Raw genomic sequence first — 21,957 nt, forward strand, 5'->3', positions numbered from 1 at the left:
GTATAACAGTGCAAAATATTGCTCATTTGTAGTCGTCTTTCTTGAGCTATTTGGAAAAAAAGATGTAAAAATAACTAAAAACTTGTTGAAAAATGAACAAGTGGTTCAATTATAAATAAAGATTTCTACACATAGAAGTAATCATCAACTTAAAGTTCCCTCTTTGGGGATTGTAATAGAGATCCATCTGGATTAATGAACTTAATTCTAAACATTTCTTCACAAAAAAATAAATATTTATAATCAATATTTATGGAACATGTCCACAAAAATTTTAGCTGTCAACACTGAAAGGCCTACTGAAATGAGATTTTCTTATTTAAACGGGAATAGCAGGTCCATTCTATGTGTCATACTTGATCATTTCGCGATATTGTCATATTTTTGCTGAAAGGATTTAGTAAAGAACATCGATGATAAAGTTCGCAACTTTTGGTCGCTAATAGAAAAGCCCTGCCTTTACCGGAAGTATGTGCGCGTGACGTCACGAGTTGCAGGACTCCACACATATTCACATTGTTTATACTGGGAGCCAGCAGCAGTAAGAGCAATTCGGACTGAGAAAGCGACAATTTCCCCATTAATTTGAGCGAGGATGACAGATTCGTGAATTAGGGTATTAATAGTGAAGGACTAGAAAAAAAAATAATAATAAAAGCGAAAGCTCCGGGCAGCGGCAGTGCGAGCGTTTCAGATGTAATTAGACACATTTAGTAGGATAATTCTGGAAGATCCTTTATCTGCTTATTGTTTTAATAGTGTTTTAGTGAGATTTTAAAGAATGTAAAGACATACCTCAAAGTCGGATGGCTGCGGTGAACACGCAGTGTCTCAGAAAGAAGCCGAGGAGCCTAGCTCACAGCTGTTTTTTTTGACAGCTGCTGCAGGACGACAAATAATCCACTGATGTCTACGGTAAGATATATATCACAATTTCCCCATCCAAAAACATGCTGGTTGACGTAGAGAAAACATGTTCGCCTGACCGCTCTGCTTCACAACAAACAAAGAAACACCGGCAGTGTCTCGGTGCTAAAGACAGCTGCAATCCACCGCTTTTCACCAACGGCATTGTTCTTTATAGTCTCCATTATTAAATGGACAGATTGCAAAAGATTCAGCAACACAGATGTCCAAAATACTGTGTAATTCTGTGATTAAAGCAGACGACTTTTAGCCGTGAGTGGTGCAGCGCTAATATTTCCTTACAGTCCGTGACGTCATGCGTACGCGTCATCATTCCGCGACGTTTTCAACAAGAAACTCGCGGGAAATTTAAAATTGCAATTTAGGAAACTAAAAAGGCCGTATTGGCATGTGATGCATGCTTGGGCTTCACGATGGCAGAGGGGTTAGTGCATCTGCCTCACAATGCGAAGGTCCTGCAGTCTTGGGTTCAATCCCAGGCTCGGGATCTTTCTGTGGGGAGTTTGCATGTTCTCCCTGTGAATGCGTGGGTTCCCTCTGGGTACTCCGGCTTCCTCCCACCTCCAAAGACATGCACCAGGGGATAGGTTGATTGGTAACACTAAATTGGCTCTAGTGTGTGAATGTGAGTGTGAATGTTGTCTGTCTATCTGTGTTGGCCCTGCGATGAGGTGGCGACTTGTCCAGGGTGTACTCCGCCTTTTGCCCGATTGTAGCTGAGATGGGCGCCAGCGCCCCTCGCGACCCCAAAAGGGAATAAGCGGTAGAAAATGGATGGATGTCATGTGTTGCAATGTTAATATTTCATCATTGATATATAAACTATCAGACTGCGTGGTCGGTAGTAGTGGGTTTCAGTAGGCCTTGAATATTGCATTGTTGCATTTCTTTTCGCAGTTTATGAACTTACATTCATATTTTGTTGAAGTATTATTCAATAAAATATTTATTAAAAAAATGTTAATTGTTGCTTTTTTTTTTAGAATATTTAAAAAAAAAATCTCACAACTGGGTTAAATAAAAGAATATAGAGTAGAGATCCACCTCGGTCCACACTCCGTTCAGTAGGTGGCGGTAATGAACACCACAAGGTTGCTTGCCAACCACCATTAAACAAAAGAAGAAGAAGGGTCTTTTCATTCTGTCTGACTGGCCTAACAGCTTCGTCATAACACCTTTACGTTACGTTGGATTTAAACTTTATATTCGGTTATGTTTTCCGGTTCCTGGTCTTTCATTAGATTTATTTGACACACACGAGCATGTACCGTCCCGGTCAGCCAGCTGGCGTCCCGCGGCCTTTCGGGGTACCTCAACATCACAACAGCCTGTACAATGCCGGGGCTCCTTGTCTGCCTCCGGGACATTTTCCTCCTGCACCGTGTGGAACATTTTCGTCCTCGCCTATGCCGGGGAATCCATTTCTACTCAACAGCCCTCCAGGACCTCATCCAGTCAATGTACGTTCACAACTCGTAAGCTAATGCGAGCAGCACAAGGCTGCAGAGCGGGGCTTTTTCTACTGAATCGTTTGGAGTCAATAGTTCCATAAATCTTAGGACTTTGGAGCTGGTCTTCTTTTTTTGTTTTTACGCAGCTTCTAAAGGGACATGGATGTTTTGCGAGATTTCGCAAAAAAAAGTTGTTTCCTATGTCAGTGAACCAGAAGTAAAACAGACACAGCGATAGTGAACCGGAAACGAAACAGACACAGCGATGGAAGAGCGGGAGAATGCGGTAGCCTACACATCATCTGTGTGCTGTTGTGGAACCATGATACGATTTGATGTTTTTATATGTTAGGCCGATTCTCAAATAGAAATCAATAAACGTATCCCACGGATGATGGGTAGGCTGCTCCATTGCCGTGTCCATAGACATCTTATAAGTAGACGCAGCATCGAGCGCTACTGGCGCTGACGAGACGCGGGGCCGCCATCTTGGAGTGGTGATCCGCTCCAATCAGTGCAATTCATCTAGCACAGGGGTCACCAATGCGGTGCCCGCGGGCACCAGGTAGCCTGTAAGGACCAGATGAGGCGCCCGCTGGCCTGTTCTAAAATAGCTCAAATAGTGTTACAATATGATTGTTACGTTGATACTCCAAAATATTAATACATGTTGCAGGGGGGAACATTTTGAGTGAGACACATAATACTGCTCTAACCGTCCACTCTTTATGGTTGGGAATATAACAGACTAGAGTGAAACAAATAGCAGCACTTACCAGTGACCTGCCTCTATTTATTTTTTTATTTTTTATTTATTAGCAAGCTGGTCTTGCTTTGGTCGACATGTTTAATTCTAAGAGAGACAAAACTGAAATAGAATTTGAAAATCCAAGAAAATATTTTAAAGACTTGGTCTTCACTTGTTTAAATTTCATTCATTTATTTTTTAAATTTGCTTCTCATAACTTTCAGTAAGAAAATTTTAGAGAAAAAATACAACCTTAAAAATGATTTTAGTATTTTTAAACACATATACCTTTTTACCTTTTAAATTCCTTCCTCTTTCCTTCCTCTTCTTTCCTGACTATTTAAAACGATGTTCAAGCAAATTAATTTTTTTTATTGTAAAGAATAATAAATACATTTGAATTTAATTATTTATTTTAGCTTCTGTTTTTACGACAAAGAATATTTGTGAAATATTTTTAAACTTATTATGATTAAAATTCAAAACAATTCTGGCAGATCTAGAAAATCTTTAGAATGAACTTTAAAATCTAACTTCAAAGTCTTTTGAATTTCTTTTCAAATTGTTGTTCTGGAACATCTAGAAGAAATAATGATTTGTCTTTGTTAGAAATAAAGCTTGGTCCAATTTGTTATACATTCTAGCAAAATGCAGATTGGGTTTTAACCTATTTAAAACATGTCATCAAAATTCTAAAATTAATCCTAATCAGGAAAAAATACTATTGATGTTCCATAAATTTTGTATTTTAAAGAGTCGAAATTAAAGATAAACTATGTTTCAAAATTAAATTTTCATTTTTTTCCTGTTTTCTCCTCTTTTAAACCGTTCAATTAAGTGTTTTTTTCATCATTTATTCTCTACAAAAAACCTTCCGTGAAAGGAAAAAAAATTACGTCGGAATGACTGACAGAAATACCAATTTTATATATATATATTAGGGGTGGGCAAATTTATGCTTTAATTACGAGTTAATTCATCAATCTATTAACGCCGACAATTATTTTATCGCACATTTGCGTATGTTGTTTACATGCTTTTATTTTGTTAACACCTTTTCTTAACAAGATGGCATCGCCCGGACGGGCTTCGGCGTCGAGGAGCTCTTGGTAAAGATGGAACATTTGGCAAAAATACCGGACAATTCTGCAAATTTCATGGCTTACAGCGAGGTCACTCCGGGATCACTTACGACCGCCAGACAATTCTGAATGTGGATAGACTGAATGACGCGTGCTTGCTAGACCGGCTAGCTAGCATGGGAATACTTTGCCGGCTACATCCAGCGGCCTTTGAAGCAGCGGAGTATATGTGTTGTCCGTCTATTTATGAATAATGCAGACGAGGAGTGTTGGCTGAGTTCTTAACGTTTACTTTCAGAGCGTGCATATCACAACATACAAGATGCCGTCATGGCGACACACAACCTTTCCCGGGCTACCGCGCATGCTCGTCACTCCTGTTGCATGCTGGGTAGGGTAGTTCTTTTTTTCCCTGGCTCATAACGTCACAATATAGTACCATGTATATGATGCGTTCAATTTATCAAAGCACCAAGCAAACAATCGGAAAATTCCCATCATATCATTTCCTAGATATGGTCATAATTATTTTAAGTGCACTACGCAGAATAAACACAACATTATTAATATTGCTACTACAGATAATTTGATCAAAAATTCCCTAAAACAGCCCACTACCTATAATATAGGTTTTTTAAACATAAGATCCCTGATAAAAAAAATGTTTCTGCTGTTACCTCAGAAATTGCCTGTTCAGATGTTATGATTGTGGCTCAGATATTTGTATGTAGATTATATTTATTTTCCATAACAAACAGGATAACTTAAATACCCTGGCAGTGGTAGCAATAAGCTCAAATGTTTGTATTTACATTTTTTGAGTTGATTTTCATAAAATATGCTATTTAACTACTACTGTTTAACAAGGACTGATTTAAATTGTGTTTGCACAACAAATGTTTTGGCACTTTTGTTCATGTGGGAGAATATTCCAATAAAGGTGCACTACACACTACTTTTGAATTCATTATTGGGCTTTGCGTATACAATGCAGTTAATCGCGATTAATCGGAGAAATAGTGCGATTAACTTCGATAAAAAATTTTAATCGTTGCCCAGCCCTAATATATATATATATATGTGTGTGTGTGTATTTATTAAAGGTAAATTGAGCAAATTGGCTATTTCTGGCATTTTTTAAATTGTGTTCAACTGGTAGCCCATGGCATTAATCAGTACCCAAGAAGTAGCTCTTGGTTTCATAAAGGTTGGTGACCCCTGATCTAGCAGGAGCAATGAACTGCCAGCACATTCGATTAACCTTACCTCACTGAATACCACTGATTTTCACACGGGTTTTTGTCTTACAAGTAGCTATGATAAAGGACACATGTTATGGCATGTTTTACTATTAATAGTTTGCCTAAAGACTTACTGAAATGAGATTTTCTTATTTAAACGGGAATAGCTGGTCCATTCTATGTGTCATACTTGATCATTTCGCGATATTGCCATATTTTTGCTTAAAGGATTTAGTAGAGAACATCGACGATAAAGTTCACAACTTTTGGTCGCTAATAGAAAAGCCCTGCTTTTACCGGAAATATGTGCGCGTGACGTCACAAGTTGCAGGGCTCCACACATATTCACATTGTTTATAATGGGAGCCAGCAGCAGCAAGAGCAATTCGGACCGAGAAAGCGACAATTTCCCCATTAATTTAAGCGAGGATGAAAGATTTGTGAATTAAGATATTGATAGTGAAGGACTACAAAAAAAGAAAAAAAAGCGACATCTCCGGGCGGCGGCAGTGTGAGCGTTTCAGATGTAATTAAACACATTTACTAGGATAATTCTGGAAGATCCCTTATCTGCTTATTGTTTTAATAGTGTTTTAGTGAGATTCTAAAGACATACCTCGAGGTCGGGTGGCTGCGGTGAACACGCAGTGTCTCTGAGAGAAGCTAAGCTCACAGCTGCCTTTTTTGACAGCTACTGCAGGAGGAAGTCCCATAATCCACTGATTTCTCCGGTAAGACTTAATATCACAATTTTCTCATCCAAAGACATGCTGGTTGACGTAGAAAAAACATGTTCGCTTGACCGCTCTGCTTCACGACAAACAAAGAAACACCGGCTGTGTCTCGGTGCTAAAGACAGCTGCAATCCACCACTTTCCACCAAAAGCATTGTTCTTTATAGTCTCCATTATTAAATGAACAAATTGCAAAAGATTCAGCAACACAGATGTCCAAAATACTGTGTAATTATGCCATGAACAGAGACGACTTTTAGCCGTGTTTGGTGCCTCGCTAATGTCCCCTTTAACACGTGACGTCACGTGTATGCGTCATCATTCCACGCCGTTTTCAACAAGAAACTCGCGGGAAATTTAAAATTGCAATTTAGTAAACTAAAAAGGCTGTGTTGGCATGTGTTGCAATGTTAATATTTCCTCATTGATATATAAACCATCAGACTGCGTGGTCGGCAGTAGTGGGTTTCAATAGGCCTTTAACAGTAATATAACATTCTTATATGCTATAAGTGACCAGACATGAGAGATCAAAACTGGGAATATAATCCCAGAGAAGGGGGAAACACAGTCAGATATTTTTAAATTCAAGAAAAAATATGATTAGGTTATATATACATGCATATATCCTACATAAACAATGTATGAAGACATTAGATATCTATATATCTTAGGGACCTATAGACTGTATCTCTGTTGCTGCAGCAGCAAATAGTTTATTCTGTTTTGACACTTTGTATTGATATTTTGTATTACATTCTTCCCTTAAATGATAATGTTTACAGTGATTGTTTCACATGTATTTTTTATGTATCTCGCTTTGGATAAAAGTGTCTGCCAAATACTTAAACATAAACATATACAAACACCTGAAGGTCTTTATATCAGCTAAAACCGCCAATCTGTTTCACTGGATTCAGAATAAAACCAAATTGTGTCTTACCCAACAATGTTAGTATTTGAATATTGTTACTTGAAGACTTATTCCTGGTTACAATTATACTGTTAAGAAAATGTTGTCTTATACTTTGCTTAAAATGAGAATGCATCATAATCAGTACTGTTGAAGATCTTTGCTCCTTCTCATCCATCCATCATCTTCCGCTTATCCGAGGTCGGGTCGCGGGGGCAACAGCCTAAGCAGGGAAACCCAGACTTCCCTCTCCCCAGCCACTTCGTCTAGCTCTTCCCGGGGGATCCCGAGGCGTTCCCAGGCCAGCCGGGAGACATAGTCTTCCCAACGTGTCCTGGGTCTTCCCGGTGGCCTCCTACCGGTTGGACGTGCCCTAAACACATCCCTAGGGAGGCGTTCGGGCGGCATCCTGACCAGATGCCCGAACCACCTCATCTGGCTCCTCTCGATGTGAAGGAGCAGCGGCTTTACTTTGAGTTCCTCCCGGATGGCAGAGCTTCTCACCCTATCTCTAAGGGAGAGCCCCGCGACACGGCGGAGGAAACTCATTTCGGCCGCTTGTACCCGTGATCTTATCCTTTCGATCATGACCCAAAGCTCATGACCATAGGTGAGGATGGGAATGTAGATCGACCGGTAAATTGAGAGCTTTGCCTTCCGGCTCAGCTCCTTCTTTACCACAATGGATCGGTACAACGTCCGCATTACTGAAGACGCCGCACCGATCCGCCTGTCGATCTCACGATCCACTCTTCCCTACTCGTGAACAAGACTCCTAGGTACTTGAACTCCTCCACTTGGGGCAGGGTCTCCTCCCCAACCCGGAGATGGCATTCCACCCTTTTCCGGGCGAGAACCATGGAAGGTGCTGATTCTCATTCCGGTTGCTTCACACTCGACTGCGAACCGATCCAGCGAGAGCTGAAGATCCCGGTCAGATGAAGCCATCAGGACCACATCATCTGCAAAAAGCAGAGACCTAATCCTGCGGTTACCAAACCGGAACCCCTCAACGCCTTGACTGCGCGTAGAAATTCTGTCCATAAAAGTTATGAACAGAATCGGCGACAGGACAGCCTTTGCGGAGTCCAACCCTCACTGGAAATGTGTTCGACTTACTGCCGGCAATGCGGACCAAGCTCTGGCATTGATCGTACAGGGAACGGACCGCCACAATAAGACAGTCCGATACCCCATACTCTCTGAGCACTCCCCACAGGATTTCCCGAGGGACACGGTCGAATGCTTTCTCCAAGTCCACAAAGCACATGTAGACTGGTTGGGCAAACTCCCATGCACCCTCAAGAACCCTGCCGAGAGTATAGAGCTGGTCCACAGTTCCACGACCAGGACGAAAACCACACTGTTCCTCCTGAATCCGAGGTTCGACTATCCGGCGTAGCCTCCTCTCCAGTACACCTGAATAAACCTTACCGGGAAGGCTGAGGAGTGTGATCCCACGACGGTTGGAACACACCTTCCGGTCCCCCTTCTTAAAGAGAGGAACCACCACCCCGGTCTGCCAATCCAGAGGTACAGCCCCCGATGTCCACGCGATGCTGCAAAGTTTTGTCAACCAAGACAGCCCCACAGAGCCTTAAGGAACTCCGGGCTGGTCTCGACCACCCCTGGCGCCTTGCCACCGAGGAGCTTTTTTACTACCTCAGCGACCTCAGCCCCAGAAATAGGAGAGTCCACCACAGAGTCCCCAGGCACTTTTTCCTCATAGGAAGACGTGTTGGTGGGATTGAGGAGGTCTTCGAAGTATTCCTTCCACCTATCCACAACATCCGCAGTTGAGGTCAGCAGAACACCATCCGCACCATACACTGTGTTGATAGTGCACTGCTTCCCCTTCCTGAGGCGGCGGACGGTGGTCCAGAATCGGTTCGAAGCCGTCCGGAAGTCGTTTTCCATGGCTTCCCCGAACCCCTCCCATGTCCGAGTTTTTGCCTCCGCGACCGCTGAAGCTGCACACTGCTTGGCCTGTCGGTACCTGTCCACTGCCTCCGGAGTCCTATGAGCCAAAAGGACCCGATAGGACTCCTTCTTCAGCTTGACGGCATCCCTCACCGCTGGTGTCCACCAAGGGGTTTTAGGATTGCCGCCCCGACAGGCACCAACTACCTTGCGGCCACAGCTCCGATCTGCCGCCTCGACAATAGAGGTGCGGAACATGGTCCACTCGGACTCATTGTCCAGCACCTCCCTCGTCACATGTTCAAAGTTCTTCCGGAGGTGGGAATTGAAACTTTGTCTGATAGGAGACTCTGCCAGACGTTCCCAGCAGACCCTCACAATGCGTTTGGGCCTCCCACGTCATTCCGGCATCCTCCCCCACCATCGCAGCCAACTCACCACAAGGTGGTGATCGGTAGAAAGCTCCGCCCCTCTCTTCACCCGAGTGTCCAAAACATAAGGCCGCAAATCCGATGACACAACTACAAAGTTGATCATGGAACTGCGGCCTAGGTTGTCCTGGTGCCAAGTGCACATATGGACACCCTTATGTTTGAACATGGTGTTTGTTATGGACAAACTGTGACGAGCACAAAAGTCCAATAACAAAACACCACTCGGGTTCAGATCCGGGCGGCCATTCTTCCCAATCACGCCTCTCCAGGTTTCACTGTCGTTGCCAACGCGAGCGTTGAAGTCTCCCAGTAGGACAAGGGAATCACCCGGGGGAGCACTTTCCAGTACTCCCTCGAGTGTTCCCAAAAAAGGGTGGGTACTCTGAACTGCTGTTTGGTGCATAAGCACAAACAACAGTCAGGACCCGTCCCCCCACCCGAAGGCGGAGGGAGGCTACCCTTTCGTCCACCGGGTTGAACTCCAAGGTACAGGCTTTGAGCCGGGGGGAAACAAGAATTGCCACCCCAGCCCGTCGCCTCTCACTGCCGGCAACGCCAGAGTGGAAGAGGGTCCAATCCCTCTCGAGAGAAGTGGTTCCAGAGCCCTTACTGTGCGTCGAAGTGAGTCCGACTATATCCAGCCGGAATTTCTCGACTTCGCGCACTAGCTCAGGCTCTTTCCCCCCCAGTGACGTGACGTTCCACGTCCCAAGAGCTAGCTTCTGTAGCCGAGGATCGGACCGCCAAGTGCCCTGCCTTCGGCTGCCGCCCAGCTCACATTGCACCCGACCTCTATGGCCCCTGCTATGGGTGGTGAGCCCATTGGAGGGGTGACCCACGTTGCCTCTTCGGGCTGTGCCCGGCCGGGCCCCATGGGAACAGGCCCGGCCACCAGGCGCTCGCCATCGTGCCCCACCTCCGGGCCTGGCTCCAGAGGGGGGCCCCGGTGACCCGCGTCCGGGCAAGGGAAATCTGGGTCCATGCTTTTTCTTCTTCATAGAGGTCTTCGAGCTGCTCTTTGTCTGATCCCTCACCTAGAACCTGTTTGCCTTGGGAGACCCTACCAGGGGGCTTTATTCACCCGGACAACATAGTTCCTAGGATCATTGGGACACGCAAACTCCTCTACCACGATAAGGTTGCAGCTCAACTCCGTGGTAATATTATTTTCACAAAATACAACCAATAGTACGTTAATGTTATATCTTTCTTGTGAACAGTTATCCCCAGATTCCTCTTTTTAACAGTCCGCTCATTTGAGCAGGAAAACGCTGAACACCAGCTCGGCATCTTTGTTTTCTACCTGTCATCTGTCAGTTTAGGCTGCTCGCCGGCTCCTCATCCCCACTTCAAGATGGCGGCCTAATTCCTCGCGTCACAGCAGCCAATGCTACGTCTACTTATAAAATGTCTATGGGAGCCTACCCATCATCTGTGCTCTCTTGTGGGACCATAATTCGATTTCATGTCTTTATATGTTGGGACAGTACTAAAAGAGAAATCAATCAACTTCTCCCACGTAAGATGGGTAGGCTCCTCCATTGCTGTGTCTGTTTCACTTCTGGTTCACCATTGTTGTGTCTGTTTTACTTCCGGTTCACGACATAGAAAAAATCCTTTTGTGAGATCTCCCAAAAAGTATTGCAAGATCTCCCGAAAAGTATTGCGAGATCTCCCAAAAAGTATTACGAGATCTCCCAAAAAGTATTGCGAGATCTCGCAAAACATTTTTTTCCCTCCATGACCCTTAAGGGGCTCTGTAGTTTTTTACTGATCTGTATTGTGTTTTTTAATTCACCAATTGATTAACATAGTCTGTCTAACTTACTCAAATTAAAATGCAGTGGTACCTCAACTTACCTACATGACCGAGATAATTTAAAACACACCTATCTCAAATCAGCCCTGTGCATTGAAATAAATTCAATCCATACTTGGTCCTCCCAAATCACCACCATTTTAGTACGCATGTAGTATGTTTTTTCAAAAGAAAAACAAACTTTTAGAAAACAAATGTTGTTTGAAAAACATTACAATAACATGCACTACAAACAAATGCAGTAGATTTCTGAACTAATTTAATGTTGGTCATATTGTAAAAATATTGTTCAGTTTTTAACTTGCAAAGCAGACTTTAGTAGGTGTCTTCTAAAGTTAAAGTCCCAACAATAGTCACACACTAGGTGTGGTGAAATTATCCCTTGCATTTGACCCATCCACCTTTTTCACCCCATGGGAGGGGAATAGTGAGCAGTGGTGGCCGCACTCAGGAATCATTTTGGTGATTTAACCCCCATTGCCAACCCTTGATGCTGGGTGCCAAGCAGGGAGGTAATGTGTCCCGTTTTTATCATCTTTGGAATGATTAGGGGTTTGAACTCAAAACCTTCCAGTCTTAAGGCGTACACTAACCACAAGGCCACTGAGCAGCTCTACAGGTGCTTCTCTCTCATGTAGCAATGGGGAGTAGGAAAGCGTTCTGAATTTTGCACACAGATGTCTGAGTGGCGAACCGGAGAGGTCAGAGTTGACAGAAAACGATATGTATGTTTGTGTACCAAAGGTAGAGCTGGGCGATATATCGATATACGCGATACATATTGCGGGTTTGTCTTTGTGCGATTTAGAAAATGACTATATCGCGATATCCGAGTATACGTTCTCACGTAATTGTTTTTAGCTGCGGGCATTACACTACAGGCTCTTCCCACTCCTTCTTGTGTCTCCTTCTCACAGAGTGTAAGCGCACCTTCTCACACACGTAAAATGCTGTCACGTCATCTTGTCACATACGTATACGCCCTTGCAAAGCAGAGATAGCAGACTGGCTAACGTTAGCTGTGATGCTAGCGAAGCCGTGCGAGTGGTAATAGGATAGAAAGAAAGTGCGAATCTGGTAACAAATGAAGGAAGAATTAATTCCCAAGAAAAACAGCACAGGAATATGTCAAATAGACAACTTTAATTTGTCAAGTGTGGGGCACAAGCGTTGCTACCAAAAGCAGCATTACTGCTAATATGTAGCATCATTTGAAAAGTCACCTGCTAATAACTGTTTAATAAATACAGTTTTGGTCAATTGACATAATTGTGATTTCCTTCTCTGTTTGAAAGTAGCACCATGGCACATAGCACCAACCACCCACACCCCCTCCCCCCTCCGTGCGTCTGTTGAGGGGGCGGGGGTGTTTAATAGGCATGTGATTTTTCCGTCTAAAGTCGGAATTCCTTTTTTTTTAATCTCGGTGGAAAAAAAAGATCTTAATGTTTTTCCGTTTTTTTTCCCGACCCTAAGTCAAGATTCGTTTACTTGCCGATTCGTCTTTTGTAATCGAGACGTAGCTTATATTACGCCGTAGTTGATTGGTCGATATGTTCCTTGTGACCAATCAGGACATCTGTTATGAATTATGACGTCAGTACCGCCATTTTCCAAATGTAAACGATGTCGGCTCTCGAGAGAAAGGACGCTTCACGCGTAAAAGAAATTGATAAACATGTCAAAAATAAGTACTACCAGCACCGACAACGCTCCCGACCGGATCGTTAGCTGGCCGGGGCTATAGTCCTGGGCTCGGGCTCCGGTGGCATGCCCGTGCCCATAAACCTCTTCGCGACTTGGGCGATAGATCGCTCGTCCCCGAACTGTGTGCCGAAGTAAGGTGGACATTACAGTGGACACTACAACCTGAAATGTGGACATTTAATGTTCCATAATGTTAGATAAACAACGCCCTCAGTCATTACGGTCAAGCAGTGTATGTATTTTTGCCTTAATGCTAACTGTTAAGCTAACTAGCCGGTTGGCTAACGCAAAAAAGCCAAAAGCAAATATTACTGGTGTTTGATTTCAAGGCAAAATAGTTTAACAACACTTGATAATCACGGAAAAAATATACGCGTTAACAAGCGACGTATCTCTTGAATGAAATGGCCATGTGTTTGTCGTATATGTAACGACTGGTTAGTTACATGCCAACATCCTCCTCAGCCAGCTCTGCCTCAACACCAACCAAAACAGCAAGCGCCACAACTCCACTCAGGCCCCCTGATTCTCAAAAAAAGAGGTGTCAAGTCGGTCCAAGCAGTAAGGAGAGAAGTACAAACGTATTGTGCTTCAACTGCAAGAAATATCTCTGCAAAGAACACACTAAAAGTGTCACTTTTTGCCACACTTGCATGTAAACACACACACATACACATGCAAGTTCTTGCACACACAGACTTTTACTCAGATTTTGTTTTTTATTAGTTTTGGAACCAGTAATCTATTTCTATTGGTTTGATTTGCTTGATTAGTTGTTGTATGTTCGATGTTGAAATTCTGTTGCTTTAAAAAATACTTTTTAGCCTTTTTCTTGAAGTAAATATATATTGGTCGAACTTGACCCGTAACACCATGGATGTCACTATAGTTAAAATTATTAAAGTGAAAAAATAAATAAAACAAATGTATTTAAGAGATGTGTTCTAATACCCCTCAGTAATATTCAGGTAACACAAACATTTTTTTATTTATTCGATTCTCTTGAGGTTCGTTTTACCATTTTTTAAAATTGAAATCGAGGGGTATACTGACAAAAAAAGGCCCAATGGCCCACACCAGAAATATTAAAACCAATATTTTCATGGATAAGGAAGCCTAACAAGGTAACCAAGAGATGAGAAACAAATTGGATGATAGATAATTGTTTTTAGTGTATTTTACAGTTGATTTAAGACATGGGTCAAAACCGACCCGTTAACATAAGAGATGGTAACAGAAAGCTAACACAAGAGGAAGGTTAAATGAGTCCACTTTCTATATCTAATCTCTGGATGTGTGGGTGGTTGAACTGACCGCCGTAAGTCAATCACTTTAGTTTTACTGGTGTTCAAATGCAGGTGATTACGTGCACTGCAAGTATTTAGTATATTTTTAATTGTATTATTTAAAAGAACAAAGATGTTCAATGAATCCAATATTATATATTGTATATACTGATTTAATGGTTGTTTGTTGAAAAATAGATGAGAAGAGGACATTGAAAAAATAATTGTTTATTGAACCGCAGTGGCAATATTGTGGGGGAAATAAAATCACAATTTGATTATTTTCCAAAATAATTTAAGCTTTAATCAGCACCCCCGATGTTCAGGGTATGTTCTATTAATGATGTTTTCATGTCTTTAAACACTAACATTTTTTCTTCAAAGGGTGCTCTTTTTGTTAATTTTAGCATGTTAAATTGGTGAAAAACCAGGAGCTTGTCCCCCCCACCAGGGCGCCGCCCTGGACCTGGCTGGGGGCCTTTGTCCCCCAGACCGCCGGAATTTTTTTCAGTCTTTTTCATTGTGGTCAAATCACATGCCTGATAATATAGCCTGGAATAGTCATGAATGCAAGGGATTCTGGGTAATTGTTATGTTGTGTTACTGTGAAGATGTTCTCCCGAAATGTGTTTGTCATTCTTGTTTGGTGTGGGTTCACAGTGTGGCGCATATTCGTAAGAGTGTTAAAGTTGTTTAAATTACAACCTTCAGTGTAACCTGTATGGCTGTTGTCTATATGCCTAATCTCGTACGTGTGACAATAGAAGCAGCGAGATGCATGCATCCGGCCGGCACGCAGATAGCATGGTGTAAAGGCGGGCAATGACATGTTGTAGAGGACATTAAAAGTAAAGCCATCACGGCCCGCCCTCAATATTGTAGTCCGAGTGAAAATCGGAGAATGTTAACCTCGGGTGATGTCCGGGAGAGGCACCAAAATCCGGAAACCCTCCGAAACAATCGGGGGGGTTGGCGATTATGCACATTGCAGCTGAGCCACGTCAGAGTGGCCAAAGAGCTGCATGCGGCTCCGAAGCCGCGGGTTGCCGACCCCTGTACTATGCAAATTTGCGTCCCTGGAAATGCGTCTAATTTTGAGAAGCTCGCCAAAAGGTCGAAACATAATTGCTGAAATGCTCAGTATTTGTATAATTGTTCAATCAGACATTCTGCCTCTTATCTATACCTTTCTGTTTAAGTCAAAATAGCTCTAATAGTTATGAACGTTGGAGACCCTCCTCTACATGATAAGACTACTCTGCTATTTTGAAGGACATATTGCTAAAAACCTGAATTAAAGACATAACAGATAACAGCGTCAGCAGTGAACAAGTGTGAAAAGTCAAGCTCTTTAAAAAAATGATTGTAATTTTGTCCCGTGCGTAGAAAGACAATAGTGGCTCTTACCTGGTTAAAATAAATAGAGTTTAATTTTACTATATGCCGAATGCTATAAAAGCTGTGGGCTGAAAATGGACACTCTTTGGGCCGCGCTGTGGCAATGCGACACGTTAAGTTACATTAAGGGGAAACCCTGAATATAAATCACCATAATATTTTTTTCTTACAATTATATACACCCTCATATGTCACTTGTCTTTTCTCTCATATTTTATAAAACATACCGGTATACTGTATTTTATATATAAAAATACAAGACAATTAAAAAACAAAACAAAAAAATATTCTCAGTGGCAGCCCTTTTTTTCAACCGTGAATACCAAATTCATGTCGACGCATATAAATTTAGAGATGGCATCTGTAATATCTCTTTGTCTGCAGGATTCCTTGACATAAACTCAACTCTGTTAGGCTTGTTTGGTGTATTTTTCTTTTCATCACCTCAGGGTTTGAGGTAATATATTATTTTGTCACATTTTGACGCTGTATATGTGGTGTTCTTCATGCCATGTCCTCAAGTGATTAAAAAATAGTAGATGTCTTCAAGTCTCTCAGAAATTGTTGGCGGCATGTTTTAAAGATTACCCTTCCTAAATCTTTCCTCATTTCGGCACCAATACCTCTTCGGGTTTTGTTGTTTTATCTTCCATTGTGGTTTCCACTTTTGCAGTGCTGTTTCCATCCGTACTCCTCCCTGCTGTAGCCCTAAAGTTCTGTCAAGTGATTTAAAAATGCTACCAGAAAGTAGCATCGTTGCTGCAGTTACATTTTCCGCAGCCCAGACGTAAAATTACTGCATAAAAATAAATAATTACTTGTACATTGCCCAATAGACATTTTATGACGCATTCAAACTGTAACGACTTGCTGGTGGTAATGTTTCATGTTTGTGTGGTTTTCATTTGATGTTCATTTTTCCCATGGTTGCAAACACACCATCTGTGCCTGACACCAGATTGTCGGAGAATGAGGATGTGTTGTTCTGTGTCTCAGAAAGCACAGAGACAAAAGTGTTTGTACGTAGGTAAAACCTGTCTGATTTGGGCCGGTTGTTATGCAATTGACAATAAAAGTTAAAAAATAGTCTTTGCGTTACTTTTTCTGTAGCCTACAATACATTGTGTTACTTTAATTTGTTTTCATGTAAAACAAAAAACCCAATTAATTTTCAAGTTGTGGCGGCTAGGATTTCTGCGCCATGATTAGTGACATGTATTGTAATATCGCACTGCACTACTTAAGTTTGTTGTTGGCACTATTGCGAGCCATGAGTACTGCTATCCGTAGGCTGCACCGTATTTGTTTACTGAGCAGAGGCATGTTACGTGAGATATCGGTACACTTCTACACTGAACCAAATGTTCTGCCTCAAAAACTCCCGTTACGAATGAAAGTACCATTTTATCCTAATTTTACATGGCAATTAATATAGTATAAACATTGCTTGAGTATCACCATTCATGCATTGTGAATATTCTCAGCCCCACTGTAGCAGCTTCCCCATGGACCCTAATACAGCGATTTCTGCAGGAGGCAGCCAGCCGCTTGCCTCTCCAACGCCATGGAATCCCCCTCTTGCCGAACATCGACCAGACAACAGGTATGTGTTAATACGCATTTGATTTAAGTCCAATTTGGAACATTCTTAACGATGTTCTTCTTGATTTTGCTGTTGATTGGTTGCGTCTTTTCAGTGCTCGTGCTGGTGAAGAGTTCTTGAGATGTATTGCCCAAAATAAACCTCTTCCCGACTACCTTAAAGGAAACATGGCCTGCAACCTGGCAGATGCGTTAAAGTCGGCAAATATCCTAAAAGAGGCTGTCAAATCAGATCGTGTTTATCAGAAGCATTTGACCAGAAGCAAAAGCCGGAGCAGAAGTCGAAGCCGTGGCCGTAGCCGTGGAAAATCTCGATGCAAGAGTCGTGGACGAAGCCGAAGCAAAGGAAGGAGTAAAAGTTGTGTTCGTGGTAAAAGTCGTGCAAGAAGCAGAAGTCGAAGCCGAAGCAAGAAAAATCGGGCAAGGAGCAAAAGCAGACATAGGCGGTCAACGTCACAAAGTAGCAGTAGCAGCAAGAAACAGCATGACAAAGACAACAAACAGGAAAGGAGTTCCAAGCACAGCAATGGTGGTGCTAGTTGTAGTAATAGTCTCCAAAGCAATAGTTTGTTGGAGGGACTAAAACTGGTCATGAACAACAAAGACCTGGAAGAGCGGCTGCCCACTCTCAAAGATGCAGTCCTCACAATTCAGGTACATATTGTCTTTCTTTTGTTTATTTTACATTTGTAGTTTCATCTGTTATACTGTACAGGCCACACCCAGAGTCACATGCTTTTTCACTATGTATGCCTATTCAATGCGACCATGCTTTTAGCTACTAATCCTTTCCAAGCAAAACCAAATCATGAGAAATCCGAAGCAAGTTTTCCCATCATAAATATTGTACATTTAAAAAAAAGACTTAAAAATATGACCTCAAAATATATTATAAAGATTGTTTATAGTATTCCATGCAGAAAGCAATGTGCAATGCTTATAAATGATGAATGAACTGCATACATGAACATTTAACATAGCTTTAACCTTTATTGAAGACTCCTAGCGATCAGAGGACACAGCTAGCTATGGATGGTACGTTCTAGAGTTGTCCAGATAGCAATATTTTGGTACCGGTGGTACTTTTAGATACTTTTCAAAACAAAGAGGACCTTAAAAAAGTTTAATGTTTGGCTTCATTTTAACACCACAATCTTGCGATACATTAAACATATGGTTGTTATTGCACTCAAAGAACAATTTAAGAAAGATTAAAATATGAATTAAAAAGCATTAAACACTTTAGGCTTTTCTTGTTGCACTAAAAGAACAATTTACAAGTGTATGTATTACATATAGCCTGCCATAATCTATGATTAGGTTAGAATAGAATATAAAGCTTTACTGACATTATATTAAATGATTTATGGTTGCCACTCTTTGTCTGTGCATTAGGAAAAAAAACATCCATCGATCCATTTTCTACAGCTTGTCCCTTTTGGGGTCGCTGGCGCCTATCTCATCTGCATTCGGGTGGTAGGCGCGTACACCCTGGACGAGTTGCCACCTCATCGTCGGGTCAACACAGATAGACAGACAACATTCACACTCACAATCATTAGTAAATACTAAAAACAATACTGTGGCTGATTCTACACAGATAAGACATGTAATAGGTAAAACACATTTTTAAAATTAAAACACAAATTGTATGAATTTGTTACAAAATTCAGTCATTCCACTTGCTTTAGTTTGCGCTACATGGGCGATTTTAACTGCTAATATTTGGCATCAAGCCACACACCTGTCTACGTATCTGTATGGGCAAAACAGGGAAGATAAAACAAATTTTGCAAGTCAAATGGCTATACAGTCTTTCCACCTTTGGCGAGGCATGGTTTGAAGCACAGCTTTCAGCGTGGCGCTTCCGTGTTAAAAGGGTCACCTTGGTCGATAATTTTGAAGCCCGAATACGTCCATCCATATTGCGCTTCACACACCCTCTTTATTAACCAGAAAAATTGCCCATATTTGCCATTTTTGTTCGCCATGCTGTTTTTTCTTGTGTTCTCTGTGAGTGTGCGTGTGCTGATACATTAAGCATGCTCCTCAGCTCTGTACTTTTTCACCGCACGACAGCATGCGGATGAAAAAAAGCACCGGTATTTTTCAAAAGCAGTATAGTACCGTTTTCAATTCTTTACTACTGCGGTATTTTATGAGTACCGGTATACCATACAACTTTAGTACGTTCACAATTGAATTGGTACAGTACCAATTACCGGTACTTGGGAATCGATATCGGTATACTACGTTCCCAATTTTTGGTACTTTGGTGTGTGTTAATGTTTGTGATTTAAATAAATAAAGCAATGTATTACGACATTTAAAAATGAACTAAATAATAGATATTGTCCAGTTGGTATATTTTGTTTCGTTATCACATTTCTGAGTCTCATTTGCAAGTACGACATTAAGTTGCAATTCCAGTTGAGAGTCCAAGACGATCGATGGCACTAGTGCATACCATATTTTCCAGACTACAGAGCGCACCGGTATATAGGCCGCACCCACTAAATCTAAAAAAAAATATGCATTCATCCATCCATCCATTTTCTACCGCTTGTTCCCTTTGGGGTCGCAGGGGGCGCTGGTGCCTATCTCAGTTACAATCGGATGGAAGGCGTCGTACACCCTGGACAAGTCGCCACCTCATCGCAGGGCCAACATAGATAGACAGACAACATTCACACTCACATTCACACACTAGGGCCAATTTAGTGTTGCCAATCAACCTATCCCCAGGTGCATGTCTTTGGAAGTGGGAGGAAGCCGGAGTACCCGGAGGGAACCCACACATTCACGGGGAGGACATGCAAACTCCACACAGAAAGATACCGAGCCCGGGATTGAACCATGACTACTCAGGACCTCCGTATTGTGAGGCAGACACACTAACCCCTCTTCCACCGTAAAGTCCATACATACGTTGTGAAATGAGTTATTTACACAGAAATGTTCTGTAAATGTTTATTTTTATACCTTAAATGTTTCCATGCGGTGGCATGCGACTGATCAAACAAAAGACAAGTTATCGTCATGGAGCCACTAGCTGCGGAAGCTTTCTCTCTAATCAGCTAAACAGACTCAATAACTCCACACATTCACGGGGAGGACATGCAAACTCCACACAGAAAGATACCGAGCCCGGGATTGAACCATGACTACTCAGGACCTCCGTATTGTGAGGCAGACACACTAACCCCTCTTCCACCGTAAAGTCCATACATACGTTGTGAAATGAGTTATTTACACAGAAATGTTCTGTAAATGTTTATTTTTATACCTTAAATGTTTCCATGCGGTGGCATGCGACTGATCAAACAAAAGACAAGTTATCGTCATGGAGCCACTAGCTGCGGAAGCTTTCTCTCTAATCAGCTAAACAGACTCAATAACTCCACTGTCATGTATTGATGAATTTATTGAGGAAACTGAAACAATACAAAAATAATGCTGTTATAAGTGTTAATAACACTAACCTAAACACTCGTAAATGTGTTAGCATATTAGCTAATGCTAACGTCGCTTGCTTGATTACGTTACAATAGCACGTACAAATATGCATGGAAGCACGCCTACAAACATCCCACATGGGCCGGTTTAGTAAGTACAAACAGCTTTAGTTATATTGTAAAACTTACAAACGATGCTTTGACTGATGAATGAAGAATCCATAGGAGTAGAACTCTATGGACGGCTAGAAGACACCACAGCACTTCTACTTCCAGTTAAAATGGAAGGACACTGCGGCACCCGCAGAGAGCGAACTCGTCCAAAAGATGGAACCAGAGCAGAAACAATAACACACCTTTTCAGTGTAGTTTCTTTTTGTTTTTTAAAACTATTTACATTATAGTTGTCAGCAAAGAAAAATCCATAAATTAGCCACACAGTTTTCTAAGTTGCAGAGTTCACAGTGTCGGAAAAAGTAGTGGCTTATAGTCCAAAATTCACAGTAGTTCGTAGTGTTTTGGCTAATCAGTTCAGTCTTTGCTAAAAAAAAATGTTTTTGCGCTCTAAACAGTTTAAATAATTAGGGCTGTCAATGTTAACGCATGTGAATAATTAAAATTAATTATCGCATTATAAAATATGAATGAAGTTTAATCACATTCGGGTTAAGGCGATGAGACGCGGCCAATTTTGCTTCCAAACAGAACTTTAGATAAAACTGATTTATTTTAATATTATTGTTTTTTGTTTAGTTTTTTTGACTTTTAATGAATGAAATAAAAACTAATTAATTATTCTTTTAGGGAACATGCATATTAGGTTGATTGGCAACAATAAATTGACCCTCGTGTGTCAATGTTGTCTATATATGTTGGCCCTGCAATGAGGTGGTGACTTGTCCAGGGTGTACCCCGCCTTCCGCTTGAATACAGCTGAAATAGGCTACAGCACCCACCGCGACTCCAAAAGGGACACGCGGTAGAAAATGGATGGATGGATGAGGTAACTTGTTGGTATTGCAGCAACAAACGTTCTGATCATCAGTGCACATCAAGTTTAAAAGACCATCTTAAAGCAAAACACGCACTTGAAGATGGCGCCGATAGCACGAGTGCTAGCTACATTACAACAAGCAGAGGACAACGCTACTCTGGCGGTTTACCTGCGTCAGTCATTTAGTATTAAACCTCCTGTAGCCCATGGAAACACGTTAATCCGATCGCGTACGGTTTTTGAAAA

At 41.9% G+C, this 21,957-nt stretch overlaps 1 protein-coding gene across 3 annotated transcripts in view; it reads left to right on the forward strand.

The window, feature by feature from the left end:
* The first annotated feature begins 2,012 nt into the window (after window positions 1-2,012).
* Window positions 2,013-21,957, forward strand: part of si:ch211-195b21.5 (uncharacterized) — a 48,639-nt gene continuing 28,694 nt past the window's right edge. Inside the window, exons 1-3 of one of the 3 annotated variants that reach the window (XM_061911076.1) lie at window positions 2,013-2,387; window positions 17,145-17,263; window positions 17,358-17,916. In XM_061911076.1, coding sequence (XP_061767060.1) covers window positions 2,190-2,387; window positions 17,145-17,263; window positions 17,358-17,916 — 876 coding nt within the window. In that variant the 5' untranslated portion in view covers window positions 2,013-2,189. The remainder of the gene's footprint in view (window positions 2,388-17,144; window positions 17,264-17,357; window positions 17,917-21,957) is intronic. The other 2 variants (XM_061911080.1, XM_061911077.1) reach the window with 2 other exon arrangements.

This window comes from Nerophis ophidion, linkage group LG09 (assembly GCF_033978795.1).
Source record: "Nerophis ophidion isolate RoL-2023_Sa linkage group LG09, RoL_Noph_v1.0, whole genome shotgun sequence".
In the NCBI taxonomy this organism is placed as follows: Eukaryota; Metazoa; Chordata; class Actinopteri; order Syngnathiformes; family Syngnathidae; genus Nerophis; species Nerophis ophidion.